At 41.4% G+C, this 15,274-nt stretch overlaps 1 protein-coding gene across 1 annotated transcript in view; it reads right to left on the bottom strand.

Moving 5' to 3' along the window:
* Window positions 1-15,274, bottom strand: part of robo2 (roundabout, axon guidance receptor, homolog 2 (Drosophila)) — a 162,237-nt gene that overhangs the window by 11,853 nt on the left and 135,110 nt on the right. Inside the window, exons 20-24 of the mRNA XM_087173437.1 lie at window positions 11,228-11,355; window positions 10,011-10,283; window positions 8,897-9,022; window positions 2,919-3,078; window positions 668-931 (exon numbers count right to left, since the gene is read on the bottom strand). Coding sequence (XP_087029563.1) covers window positions 668-931; window positions 2,919-3,078; window positions 8,897-9,022; window positions 10,011-10,283; window positions 11,228-11,355 — 951 coding nt within the window. The remainder of the gene's footprint in view (window positions 1-667; window positions 932-2,918; window positions 3,079-8,896; window positions 9,023-10,010; window positions 10,284-11,227; window positions 11,356-15,274) is intronic.

The following is a 15,274-nucleotide window of genomic DNA, read 5'->3' as shown; positions in this document are numbered from 1 at the left end:
ACACACACACACACACACACACACACACACACACACACACACACACACACACACACACACATACACATACACACACACACACACACACACACACACACACACACACAGTTCACTGTTATGAATGAATGCCAGTCTGTCTGCGTTGCCGACAGAATGAAGCATGGCCTTCATCTGACTTGCATGAGCACAACAACAATGGAATTTGCTGTGTAGGTGTGGGAGGAGTAAACAACTGGGTAAAAAATTGTTTCTCTTAGAGTGAGCAAAATACAGTAGCCGCCTAAGTGGTAGCATGGGCCCATTAAAATGAAATGATAAATGGGTTTATCTCGGCTGCACACACAGTTGACATGAAGGATACTGCAGGGCCAAAATAAATCCATGCAGCAACACACGCAGAACAGAATGTACAGTAAGCATCTTAAAATGAAAACAATGCATATATTATAGCTATCTCCCAACATATATAGATAGATAGATAGATAGATAGATAGATAGATAGATAGATAGATAGATAAGATAGATAGATAAGATAGATAGATAGATAGATAGGTAAATAGATAGATAGATAGATAGATTGGTAAATAGATAGATAGATAGATAAGATAGATAGAGGTTTTCATTGTTATTTTAAAAACTCAGATGCTTTTAATATCACAGTGTTTACCATGTCTGTTTTGCCATGTCCAGTTGGTATACCCTAGTCAGTTCATCCAAATGGGCCTGGAGCATGGGCTGCATCTCGTCCCGAGGAGAAGGGGTAAGGGTGGCTGTGGACTGCTGTCCAAAGGACACAGCAGCCGGAGAGGAGGCAACTCCTCGGATGGGCGGGGTGGGGACCCTCTCCTCCTCTTCTTCCAGCTCATCCTCCATGCCTTGGTGAAGATAGGTCTGGACGGGCATGGGGGGGCCCCAGCCATCACTCTCATACCTGTGGTAGGACGAGATGTCCATTATAGTTTTTCAAAGCTCAAAATGGCGTTTTCATCTTTGGCTTTGTCACACGTGAGAAGCTAGAATCTGAGAACGTTTTTCGATTAAAAACATGACTCACATGATTAATTGATTATCAAAACAGCTCCTGATTAATTTCCTGTCAATAGTCTAATCAATGACTCAAGGTGTGGTTCCAGCTCTGGTCTGATCATCTATATTGGACATATGCGAGTTACCACAAACCAAACCGATAAATGTATCATATATTTAACACAGCTCATTGATTTTAAAGCTATTGAGAGAAGAAAACGGAAAATACACATGGACAGAAACAGATTAACAATAAGGTACATTATGACATCAATGTCTCCAAAGGTAAGGAGAGTTACTGATGGAGGAATGGAATAGCTGGCAGCATAGAAATATAAAAATTTTAAGATAAACCTATATACTATACTAACAGAGTTTTGTGACCTTGTCCAACTTTTGCAAGAATGTATTACACGACAGTCCTGAGTGGAATTACAGAGGCAGTCAGGCTTCACTTCCTCATAGATGTGCTTATACATGCTGAAATAATACTGGCCATAAAGAAAATGTTCATTAAAGAAATTTGTCAGTGCACACTCCACAGGACATAACTGTTTTAATCTGCTGCCATTAAGAGCAGCATCAGATTTACAGTGCACAGGACTCTTCATATGCCAGATAGCCTATTAAAGCAGATGACTCTCCCAGATTGGAAATGGGAGTAAGAGGACATAGTACCTGCTGGACCAAAGAGAGACACACACACTAACTGTCAAATAAGTCTCTAATACTTTGTACCTACAATAAAATACATAAGCTTCTGGTAAATTCACTACACTAAATGAAGTGTTAAAAATGTGTCAGGTGATTTAAAAAAGCCACATAATTAGTACATATATATATATATATATATGTATATTTGGTCTATTTCAGTCTCTGTTGGTGGATAACACTGTTGGTATAAACCCCCCTCTGTGCCTGTCTGTCTCTTGCTTTATGAAACAATGCAATTATGATTTTTTTCCACTGTGAAATTCAGCAAATAGATTAATCTGAAACCATCTGTGTGTCTGCGCTAGTGCGCTAGTAGCAGCAGGAGATTCCTCGAACATGTTTTTTTTTTTTTCCATTTATTTTCCTGTCATGAAGTCATCCCATAGATTGAAGACAGGATCAGCAGAGAGTTTGATCTGCAGCCATCTGTATATGAGTTTTTCTGTGAGAGCCTGAGTAAGTGAGGATGTGTGTGTATCTGGGTGCGTGTGGAGGCTACACACACATTGATCCTTCACTTTTCTCCAGATGTACAGTAGTACAGTAATTAGCTGCAGAGAAAACAGAGCTGAACCCGGTTATTACACACTGCAAGGTGAAGTGTTGCTCATGTTGTCAAGCACCGTCTTGTTCTTCCCAGCAAACAAAACACCAGATTCTATACTCTTTAGGTAGGCAGTAGAGGGAACGTACAACAATAGCAATAAGAAATCTCAAGTTATATATATCAAGCGTGGGAGGGGCTTGTAGTTAGGAATCATCGTTTTGAGTCGTTTTTTTAAATGTCATTTGTAATCATGGCTTCAAAAAAAAGAAAAAAAAAGTCTTAACTGAGTCTAAATAAAAAGTGTGCAAATATTAATGGTCATAGTGGACACAGGATTAGTGAACTTAATGAGGTCCAGGTGAAAATAAAATTGGGCTGAAATGTCAATGAAAATTAATTATAAAGATACTGACAAATGCATGCACTTTTGAGACGGTCACTAAACTCAGCTCGTCCATTTCCTGACTACTTTCAAGTTGTGCCAAGTGACATTCAAGTGCTTCAATATCTGATCATGAGGTCAAAATAAACCTGTGCATCTTCAGTCAAACTTCAGTATTACTGCAAAAATGTGAATGTTGCTTTTATCCGTTTAGAGGATACTATCCGTTCACATTCGTATTTGACATACCCTCCTCCTTCATGGTGCTCATTGGGATAATGGTCCATCTCAGTGCCAGGGAGAGGGTGAACAGGGGGAGGGGGCAGGGGAACATTGGCCCAGTTGGACCCATTGGCTTTAGTGGGTTTGGAGCCAGCCTTGGTCTTCTTCTTCTTTCCTCCCTTTCCACCTACACAAGGAGAGCATGTACTTGAGACATACAGTCATTGGAAATTAGGTTGTAAAAGAAAATCAATTAAAAACTAATTTATAACTAGGATAGCATCACAAATTACAGTAGCTGCTTTTGTCATGTAACAAATGTGGAAAGAAACTCAATTTAGTCCAAACATGTTACATAGATTACAAATCCATTTGAAGTCAGCTTCAACATACCCTTGGAAAGTCATACACAATTTCAAACACAAGATTGTAATGGGCTCCTGTCTGTCAGTGCTTACACACAAAAGCTCAAGGTTTCCTGATGAAAAGCATGCCTCCATTGATTGATTGGCTGAAAAGCCTCACATCTCCATAGAAACAGGAGAAAACGGCAGTAAACGAGGCTGAGGCAGACCTTTGTGCTCCACCATCCCTCAGTGTCCCCTTTCACACCAGGCTTTGGCTTCCACAATGAAATATCTCACTTCACAGCATCATCATAATGAATGGCTTGTGTAGTGTCAGTGTGTCCCTAATGGAATTCACTGAGAGTCTATTACTACTTTCATTTCTTTTATTACACCAGAGTGCCGCTAACCCCATCCATTTCCACTCATATCCCTCCAACACCAGATTCTCCTCTGTCCCATCCATCTTTATAAATCTGCCAGCCAGGTCAATACTGGGTTTTATATGATTTGGTCACTGTAGAAGAAACCTTTTTCTTTTTTTTTAAACTTTAAAACACATTTGCCTTCAAGCCAAAATCTGCTTTTAAGTTGAAATATATACAGTATACATACTCTGAAGCTTATGAACAGTATTTTAGAGCTGTTTTTATCTACTGGCAATTCATTATTCATTAAAAAAAATATTGAGGAAAAAACATCTGTTGGATGTTACTTTAACATTTGTTACTAGCTCCTTTAAATATTTACTCACTGGTATATGTGGAAATATATTACTGCAACTCCCACAAAGGCAACAGCTCTGTCCTATAATTTTATTATACCTGCTTGCAATTCAGTCCATACAATGAAAACAAGTACAGACCTGAGGTAGTATTGGCTTGTGCACCTCAATGGGTAGAAGATGTTAACTTAACATGAGGGCTGCAACTACAGATGATTTTTTTATTGATTAACTGTTACAACTTCTGAAAGCTTAAGGTGAAAGGCTAACAAAGATATCTCGTTTACGATCACAAAAGACAAGAGACAAGAAAACTAGGATGTGATCACAACTAAGAAGCTGGAACCAGGGGATATTCTACATTTTTGCTGGAAAAAAGAAGACCTACACCTGAATTAATTCATTAACAAGAGAGTTGCTACCTGCTAATCTGCCTGCTGACTAGGTCTACCTATAAAATATACAAATATAGAGTAAAAGCAACTAACAAATGGTAAATACTGTTGTACAGATGCATAATGCATCATATTGTGAACATTATTGCTTTAAATACTCAGTTGTCAGTTTATTAGGAACAACTCGCTGAGAAGTAATGCAGTCCTGCGATAAATCCTCCTTCATGAAGGATATATTACATATAATGTTCAGTTTGTGAAACTTTATGATGTATGATCATTTTGGAGGCTACAAATTGCGGAGCTGTTGAGCTATATTGTCTTATATTGACAGGTGTTCCTATGATTTGTTCACCCCATTCATGATGGGAGGATCCATTGCAGGGCTGTTGTATTAGACTGCATTAGCTTTAGCAAGGTGTTCCTAAAAAACCAACAACTGAGTATGCTTCCAGAATAAATGGTTGAGAAAGGACGCCAGTATCAGACAACATTCACCGACCTAGAAAGTTGAGACAATTTACATCCGTTCGACCAGAACGTCCACTGAGCGTAAAGTGCATTGTAATGATACATGAAATATAATAAGTTTACACATCTATGAGGCTAATCAATAATCTCTACTCTAATATGTTTTACCCCTTTAAAATTAACAGTATATATTCACAGTAATAATGCAAATGTGTCTCTTGAGCATTACTGACTGTGGTGAGTAGATCTCTACATCACATCATCACAAAACACACATTGTACATTATCTTCCAGTAGCAACCCTACACTGCGCAATTAGTTTTGAGCATTAAGTGTTTTTTAAGATAATATGTATGTAATGTGTTTAATCTTTTGTGCATATGGAAGGGAAGCAAGGAGACATACTCTACTGTATTTGCATATATAAATCCATTAGCGGAAGGCTGAAGTGCCTCTACCAGTAAACCCCTTACATCTCAATCCAGAAAATACCTCAGGCTGACGTCATCAGCCTCACAGACTAGTGAAAGCCATCTTTGGGAAACTCTGTTGAACACATTTGTATCTGTCATCTGTTGGTTAGCCTTCCCTGCCAAAGGCCTGTAATCACTTTTCCCAGTGCCACAAAAAAAAAAAGCTGCCAATATTGCATCTCGTGCAATGTAACATCATGCATTCTAATGTAATTTAATAAACTGAGTAGATAACTGTCATGAAACGAAACTTACAGAAGCAATGAGTTACATTTCTATTGATTTTCATGGAAGCCAGATGGCGGAGAAATCATAAATACTGTATAATATGTTTCAAGTCCAGAAAATTATGATTATATTGCTATTAAAAATTTCTTTCCAGCAAGAAAAACAAAACCACTTCAAAGATGAGCATGGTAAAAATACTGGGGAAGGAGAAGAAATATCAGGCAGGGGGAGATAGAAGAGGTGTCAGAATAAGATTAATAAAGAATGGAAGTAATAAAAGAAACAACTGTAAGCCCAAGGCAGACGGCACCACAGTGTAAGTATAGTCTGAAAGTAATTGGGTTTCCTAATCGTACCTCTGGGCGACGCTTGACTTTTACCAATAAATGGTGAGCTGACGTGATTGTTCAATCATCCTTAGTCCCTCCACACAAGACCAGCCATCAATATTGTAAATGAGCCTCTTCTAGGGATGGACTGGCACTGGAATTATAACAGTTCACCCCAAATATGAAAAATACAGAGAGAGAGAGAGGCTGTGGCTAGGAGCTATACAGGAATTACACAGCGAACCATCTCCTCTGACAAAACTGGGCCTCTCTTCAAAGGGGAACTCATACTAAATATAGATTCAGCGTTGGGTATTTATACCCAAGGTTTGGGCGGTCCCAGCCTATAACTGTAGGGCTGCATAGCCTTCAGCTTGCTTTGTTTTCACTGGGTGCGTCAGTGGTGAGGGGGAAAACCACAGAGCGCAGACTCTAGGAAGACTATGCAGTCGGATATAACTTATAGGTGGGAGAATAAATTTAAAAAGGACATCAAATTAACTGAAAGTCACGGATCATTATTTTCCATCTTAGTTAACATAGTTAACATCTTACATAATGAGGTGAGATGCAACACATACAGAGAGGGCAGGAGCACAAGAGGTCACACACAACCATGGACTTCACATGATCATGGACTTTGTAGCCTTTCATAGAGGCTGGTGTGAGTGGAGGGGAACGGGGAGTCTTCAGGGTCTCTAACGGCTACAGAAAACATAGAAAACACCAGCTACCTCTTCTCCCCTACGCTATGAAAGGTTTTAATGAGCAGCTTCATGCCCCCAGTGGAGATCCATGCTGCCATAAAAGCTGCTCTATTTCTGTTCCTTTTCATCCTGCTCTCCTCCTTCAGACCTGACATTCATTATTCTTTCTATCTCCTTCGAGGGAGAGCACAGCACTGTAGCTTCAACCCCCCCCCCCCCCCCCTTCAAATGCTGAGTTTACTTTGGTTGAAGTCTGAATCAGAACTAAGCTCATGCTGATTAAAATTTCCATCACTGTGGTACATTGCACTATACTATTATATATTATATTATTATTATTATAGTATTATTAATACATATAGACATTACTATTTCAGTCTTATTCAAATAATTATTTTTACATTAGAGATGCAATGCTGTTTGCACAATTCCTTAAAAAAGGCACCAGGCTGTACTAGTCTGCACATTGTATAGTATACATTCCTGTGATCATTTTTGTTATGGGATACTATTAGAATGTGGCTCAGGCCACATACTTCTGTCTGAACCTGAACTGAGTCCAAGAGAGTAGTGACCGAGCCCAAGCCGGACCCAACAGGCAATCTGTTCTACCCTAACCAGACCCAAGCACTGAGTTTGTATTACACTATCACACACTTGTTGCTGTTACCATGGCCACAGCTTGCCTGTTTACCCTGGTTACACATGTATGGGCACCTCGTAAATGACCGTCAAAAGGCTGACGTGACTGAACCCGACCCAAACCTCAATTCTAAATTTTTGTCTGAACCCGGCCCAACCTGTGCCCGACAGGTGTTAACCAAGGAGTGTTCTTTAACAACAAGAATGTAAGTAATTAATCTCCCTCACAATATCCACATACTATACACATTTATATTCTGTCTTTTTACTAATCTGACAGTGCTTTAAAGAAATAGTTAAACATTTTGGGGAATCCAGATATTCATTTTCTTGCAGAGTTAGATAAGAAGTTTGGTGCCACTGTCATATCCTTCCACTGACAATACCCCTAAAGCTTCAGCCAGGAAACAGTTATCTTAGCTTAGAATAAAGACTGGAAACAGGATGAAAAATGCTGGCTTAACTCTGTCCAAAAGCAAAAAAAAAAAAAATGCCTATCAGCACCTCTAAAGCTCACTAATTAACACACTAGTTTATCTCCATTGTTAATAAACGAAGTGTAAAAATCAGGGGGGGTAATATGCTAGAAGGTGAATTTAGTTATCTTTGGACAGAGGCAGACTGCCTGTTTCCCCGTTTCTAGTTTGGATGCTAAACAAACCTCCTGGTGACTGTAGCTTAATATTTAACAGAGAGATATGAGACTGGTATGGATCTTCACATCTAACTCTGGGCAAGAAATCAAATAAGCACAGTTCCTCAAGGTGATGAACTATTTTTTCAGCATATACTGCATTTACACTGAACATTTACTGTTAAGCAGCAGTACCTATTTTTCTATGTTTCTCTTTGTCTCATAAAATCATAATAGGGAATGTGCTAAGGCCAGTAAGAGCCCTCAGTAACCTGCGTGTCTTTGGGAAGAATCTGCCTGTCAGGCATGGCCACTTCACATCCTTCTCTCCAGCCCACTGTGTGCCAGAGCACTGAATTAGAGACCAGTTAAGGCAGTGGCTTGTAACTAGATAAAAGAGGAGAGTGGATGGGAGGCAGGCAGAGGGCTGCCTTGGTGTCCTATAAATGACATTGTAATTCTCTGAACATGGGTTTTAGTGTAGTCGGCAACCATTAGGGGAAGAGGGAAAAAGGGAGGTATTTTTGCCACTTTAACCAGCCAAGCATCTCTAATGGTGTGTGCGTGTGCGTGTGTGTATATAGTCCACTCTGTCTGAAAGACTCCCTCTGCCCCTATTCCCATCTTCTCAGTCACAAAGTGAGAGACAAAGCCTTTATAAGAACCAGCAGTGATGGCAGAAACCCAGCATTAGCACTTGCAGCCATATTCTGTCAGTAGATCATAGTACTATTCTTTCCCTTTGATTTAAATGCCCCGTTTCGTTATGCTCCAATAACTCTTGTCCAACTCTTTATCACAACATGGCTACATACAGTAGTAGCCATTATACTCAGAAGTGAGTGTTCACATGTCATGAACTGTAAGCAGGGGGAGCTGAGTGAGCAAAGCATCTCTGGTGAGGGAGAGGGACTATGTTAATAAAAACATTTTTGTAACATGCAAATAACAGATCAATGAAGCAATTAAGACATCTGTCAATCCTAAAGTCAAGCGGCAGAGCCCCAGAGTGTTTCCAAGTTTACTTAATAAAATCCTCTGCTGCGTAAACCAACCTGAGAGACTGCCGCTTCGCTCTGAGCTGTTGTGAGAGCTGGTGGTGCTGAAATCTTGTGATTGGTTGTGTGGGATTCTATTAGACAATCCTTCGGCCAATCGGTAGTCAGGAATGAAAAGGAGGGCTACAGTGGGGGTTAAAGGGCAAAAACCACAGTGGCATCAGGTGACTGGCAGTTAGCACAAGCACATGCAAACATGCAGTTAGAGCATCAAGCAAGCAGGATATATTCAGGATTCATACATTCAACAAGCTGCACTTGTTTAACATTTCCTTCATTTTGGGGTTTGTATGCAACCAACAGTACATGTGCTGGACAAATTCGATTTGCTATTGATCTGAAAAAAAAGAAAAACCTAGTGTTTATCTTTTCAATTCACAAGATGAGATAAATGAGTTAAAGTAGAGACTTTAATTCAATATTTGTCCTCCTTCAGCAAGCTATAATCATGTATAATAATATGTGATCATACTCTTTAAAATGATGCCAGGGAGAATTAGAAAAGTAGTTTTTAAAGATTCATCGCATTAGGCGGACTTTGTAAAAACTATAATTAATCAGTTTTTAGACTGTTGGAAAATGAGATCATAAATATGTATTAGAATACAGCCGATGAACGCTCATTACACCTTAAGTATGAAACCCCACTCTGCTTTAAAAAAAATCCCATATCAAATCCACAGTAATTCATTTGGATTATTTTCTTAAACATTAGTCAAGCTAAAATGGATTGGCAATTACTCTGAAACTGAAGGAGGAGTGGTACCATCATGAAAACCAAGCAAGAAAATGGATGGATGACTTAACTGCACTACTCCTCCAAGAGATGTTTATTCAACCTTGGAGAGTAACCAAGATGATATGTGCTCGGGGAAAAATGGCTCGTTTTTTAAGACAACCTCCCCTCACCTTGGTGGGGTTCCGAAGGCTTCAGAGACTTTGGGTGGAGAAGTTTAAATGTACTGTAAACTTGAAGTTTGTGATATCGGTTGACTGACTAATAGTTCTAACCGACACACTATCGTATTGACTTGCTAAACATCCGTCACACGGGGGTAACAACATCACCACAAATCGCTATTGGCACACTCACTTTCTCCGTGTAACTTACTGTTGTTGCAGGAATTCTTGTCGGGCAGGGAGTAGCCCAGGTTGGCCATCTCTTGCTTGGCCTGGAGTGAAGCTTTCCACTGGGCCTCGGGCAGGTCCACGGCCAGCTCATGGATGCTGCTGGAGTGGAGAATCTGAGTGGTGGCATAGGGAGTGGCCTGGGATGCTTGGCCAGGGCTGTTGTAGTTGGCTTTGGTGGTGAAATCTATGCTGCTGTAGATGGCTCCATCAGAGAGCATGGTGCCTGTCTTATCCCCTTGACCAGTAGGGAGATCTGGAAAAGAGGAAGGGAGGGAGAATGTAGAAAAGGAGGAAAAAGTTCACCTCACCTGTAACTCTGCATTATTCAAACAAAAAACCTGTCTGTTTTTATGGTAGATAAAGAGAACAGGACTACCCAGCTATACGTCTGGCTGGATAGTCCAGGGTTGTTCACACGGCCCTTGATTCTTATGGAATTAAAGTCTGGGTTTTGGTGCTTTCAGGTCAGCTCACATTTTAAGAAACAGCACTTAAAAGGTTAATCTCACTGAAAAATAATCATCCCAGTTATTCATGTATTCCAATCCTCAGCCTCCAAGCTGAGGTGCCCTGTTCCCCTCCACATGTGAGGATATCTCACTCCCCTCCCTTCTCTGTTCATATACATGAGGGATAAAGCTGCTGCTCTGCATGTGTGTGTGTGTGTGTGTGTGTGTGCGTGTGTGTGTATGTGTGTGTGTGATGACAGAGGAAGGGAGGAAAAGAGCAAGCAGACTCTCTCCGTAGTGCATGGTTTGCATGCCCAGTGAAGGGGAGATGATGTAGAGCCATGGCGGAAGTGTCCGCATCTGCGCCAGTCAAGCTGCGCCTGTCCTTCACGACTGGCTGCTCAAGACCATCCTTTCAAACACCCATCCACCCCCTGCTCCTCTGCCTCCTCTGACGGTCTCTCCCCTCACATTCTCTTGCTCTGAGGTATGGGCTATGACACAAAGCTGGACTATTTGCCATTACTCAGCCAGGCGACAGTGGGGGCCCTGTTGTTAATGCTCTAGCTGTCCTCTGATGTGATATATAAATGTATATCCAAACACACGCGCGGTATGCACATATGTATACATCTTGCATGCATAGATGTACATAATGAACAACAGGAGCTCTGGTAGAACAGAAGGGAGGGCAGGTCATCATCTTTCATCTCTTCCTTTCTCTTTCTTAAAGCACCACGACGCTCACCTCCTCGGCCAAAGTTACTCAGGTCATTGGGTCCCCCGGAGCTGCTGTTGACAGGCAGGCTGGTGGCTGGCCAAGAGTCCGCTAACCAGGGGTAGCCTGGGTCACCCGCATTCAACAGTCCTGGCCGGCTGAGCAGAAATAGAGGATGAAATGCTAGATTAAGCATAGGCTGTGAAATTACATTACTCCCAGAGTTTTTCCTGTACAAAGAACAACCCAAATTCCTTATTATGCATGGTCTAACTCTGCATTATGTTACTGGATTTAGAAATAATGAACAGAAAAACATGACAGTAATCAGCAGCGAGACAACATGAAGACAAAAAAATCAAACATATGTTTAAATGTTAGTTTGTGCACAAGAATGTGTGTTTGTGTGAGATAAGCTTGCCGTAAGCCTCTGAAGCTAATGAAACACTTCTGAGATAGAGGGAAGTACAGTACGGATACATTTCTTCTCTCACAAAGTTAGAATTCCTTCAGGCATCCACAGCCCTTTATCTCTCTGTTTCTCCCGCTGTGTCTTTGTCACATTCTCTGAGTTATTAATGCAAAAGCACACCGTGGAGACACTAATGCATGCATTTGCTCTCTGCACACACGTGCAACAGTGCACATCCACACGCACATGTATATGTTTCCTTATTCATTAATATCGTGTACATTCTGCTGTGTTTTCCCATCAGCCCCTTGTGGTGATGTCCAGACAGTCTAAATCTTATTTGATGAGATGTCAATCTTCAACCCTAGCCGCACCATGGTGCCCCGACCCACTTGTGGGATGCCTGCTTATGACAGAGGGCAGCTCCATTTAACAGGTGTTGTGTCCCTCCTGAGGGGGTGAGAACCATAAAAAGCAGCCATTAAGACTTTAACCTGTCATGGGTGACTGCTGGGAGGCCATTAGGGCCACTTTACTGTACAATCACGTCTGAGGCTCGTTACCATGGGTAACACAGATGGAGTTAAATGAGAATTAGAAATGGAGTTAAATGCCTTTGTTTATGTGTCAGTTCACTAATGAATCATATTCTACTTGTTTGTAATGACCTGCCATTGATATGGATTAAAATACGGACAAAAACTTAATAATGTATAATCACTAATTTACTTAATAGAGGAAGGATACAAAATAAACACATTTTAATCAAACTAAAGACCCAGTGAAAGTATTTTGCTGAGGGACTCTTATTCATATTCCCTGGGAAATCACACTCTGCACTGGTCAGACAAGCACCACATGTGATGAAGAGGACAGCACTGTCTTCTCTGTCAGTGCCTGGCAGTGCTGTATGTACTAGACTACAGATACACATGTGCACTCTGAGAAGCTGCATAACACAGTAGTTAGCAGCCTGGCTGCCTGATGGGGCTTTTTGTCTCAGCTCCAGTAGGGTGATATGTTGGCTCTGGGGGACTGGGAGAGAGTCAGGCCCTGAGGACAAGGGCAGGTAATGGGCGTGCTGCAGTCAGTCTCTCCCTCAGCCACAGGTTCTAAATGAGAAAAGCTGTTCCACAGAGGGGGGAGTCCAAATGTACTGCAGCCCTGGCAAGCTAAGAGCCCTTGTTGTGGTTCCTGAATGCCAAAACAGGCCCTCGGGGGAGACAAGTCATTCAAATTGATGGCTGTGCATCCGACACATGCACTTTTATAGGGTAATACATCTCTCCCCATCCTTCTACCTCTGTTTCTGGCTGCCATGTTCCCAAACTGCCATCATTCTCTCTCACCATACCACCTTTCCCTAACCCTTTTCCCCACTTTATTTTCCCCCATACACCTGCACCTCCCCTTTTTATCCCCCCCTTGTGCGCTTAGCATCTGTCAGAATAAAAGCAGCTGAAAAGGAGGGGACTTTTGTTTTCTGCTGTGCACTCCAGCAAGACTGCACCACAAATGTACACAGTCTAAAAGTAAAAGAGCATGCCTTTGTCTCATCACCACTCTCCTCCCCCAGCCCACTAGAGAAAGACCATTTGAAAGACATGGAGCTGACAGAGGAAATGGCTGCATCGTCCTTGTGTTCATCACACAGCAGTACTCCTGCTAAGGATAATTAGAATAAGACTGATTTCTACTGGGGATATTTGTTATATATGTGAGTGTGTGTCTGCGTGTGAGTGTGCATGTGTGTGTGAGATGGTGCGGTAATGGGGAGCAGGTGGGGGGTGGGCACTGGGTCATATGTCTAATGAAAAGTTGACACCTAACTTGGATGGATAGCAACCTTGGCAGATAAAATTTGATTTGGAGCGTTTCCTCTTCCTGTTGGACATTTCAGTTACTTGTGATGGGTAGGAAACCATAAATACAACCTGAGACGCCTGACACTGAGCTTCCCATAAATAAACCAAGTGAGAGATATTAATTCCAAAGCAACTTCATAAATCAGCTGTTTATGGTCCCACAGACTGGTGAATGGAACTTGGATTAAAAGTCTAGACATTAGCTAACACTTAGAGCAATGGGAAACCCAGATTACTTTCTGGATTAACTCTCAGGGAACATGCTGTCATTTAGCATTCAGATCCTGGGATGTAAAGGAATCTCCATAGCAACAGTGTTAGTGAAACCTGTTCACTGCAATGCTCAGCCAATTCTCCCTTCCTATAGGAGTGAATCTACTTTACTAAAATATTGATCAGTGCTGAGATAGGAAGTTATTACTACCTCCTAATTACCATCACCCTATTGGCAGGGGGATAAGGAATGAGCCCTTATCGGCTTTTATCAATTTCAATTGAGCAGCCAAAGTCAAATCGTCCAGGTCTACCAATCTGCAGCCTATTCATCTTCCATGAATCATTTATTTTGTGATCGATTAAGTGTAATTGTTCAGTCAGAGCAATTTGGCAGGAGCCAATGAGAAACTGGAAACAGACATGGCTTCATTTGCTATTGTCTAATTAATGCAATAAACATCTCATGTAACAAATGAACACATTTTCCTCTGATACTCTGCTACACATTTTCACTCTCAGGGCAGATGGGGAAGTTGCAACATCTGGGATTTGATGGCACTAGAGTGGCGAACGGATCAGAGGCTCGCATTAGAATAAGAGCCCCAGACTGCATCCTATTCCAGTGTTGTGAAAATTGTGGCAGTTGCGGCTCCTGACTAAAGATATGACAAATATAGAGCACCACAAATACAGACATTTCAAATCCCATTCACTGGACTGAGAATCAGAACCACTTATGTGGAAAATTGAAGGAAAAACAGTGCAGCAGAAAGTAGATGAGAAAAGGCACGACAAGTGGCGTGGCTAATTCATTGAGAGCCTGCTGGCAGCTCACAGAACAATACAGGCAAAATTGTCCATTGTGGCATCCAGTCATACGCACACAGTAAGGGGAAAGAAAAAATAATAATAAAAATAAATAAATAAATAAAAAAAGCACCAATATAAAAATGCTGCAAGCAGACTGCAGAGCACATACTTTCCCCAAAGCCCAGAGACACTCAGGGTCAGATTTAGTTGGCAGTCTTTCGCTGAGTGTTTGAGATCTGGAGGTTTTACCTAGTCAGGTGTGATAAGTAGTAGATAGACAGAAGCCAGGGATTCTCAAGGGAGTCTCTTGAATACCCACAAAGGCTCAGTAACTGGTGTCATTGAGATGTGCCCTGCTCTCTGAAGCTCCTCTCTCTTTCACTAACACACACTGAAATGGAGCAGGCTATATGGGGGTGCAAGTGGGGTACCTCCACACACCTCTCCCCTGGGTAATTATTTTTACATTATTACATGTGCTCAGATCCCAGCCGCCCACGCAAGGTGACAGGCAAATTTATCACTCCAGAGGGCTTCTGGGTTGCCTGTAGCCAGCAGCGGAAGATAAATGACAAAATAAAAGCACTCTCTGCTTAAATTGTTTCTGTTAATTCTGTTGAGGAGATTTATGAGTTCATCTATCGATGCATGAACGGAGATGTGGTAGAAATGTATATTTGCACGCCAGTTTGCATGGTAGGCACACAAACAGGTATTCGGTTATCTATCAATATATCAGTCGTTTATCGGTGTTAGAATCAAGAGCAGCTTGCC

Source organism: Seriola lalandi, unplaced genomic scaffold, assembly GCF_002814215.2.
Source record: "Seriola lalandi dorsalis isolate HSWRI2012SDOR001 ecotype SW California unplaced genomic scaffold, Sedor1 jcf7180002054218, whole genome shotgun sequence".
Classification (NCBI taxonomy): domain Eukaryota; kingdom Metazoa; phylum Chordata; class Actinopteri; order Carangiformes; family Carangidae; genus Seriola; species Seriola lalandi.
The sequence above is the reverse complement of the archived record's forward strand: the minus strand, read 5'-3'. Positions and strand labels throughout refer to the sequence as shown.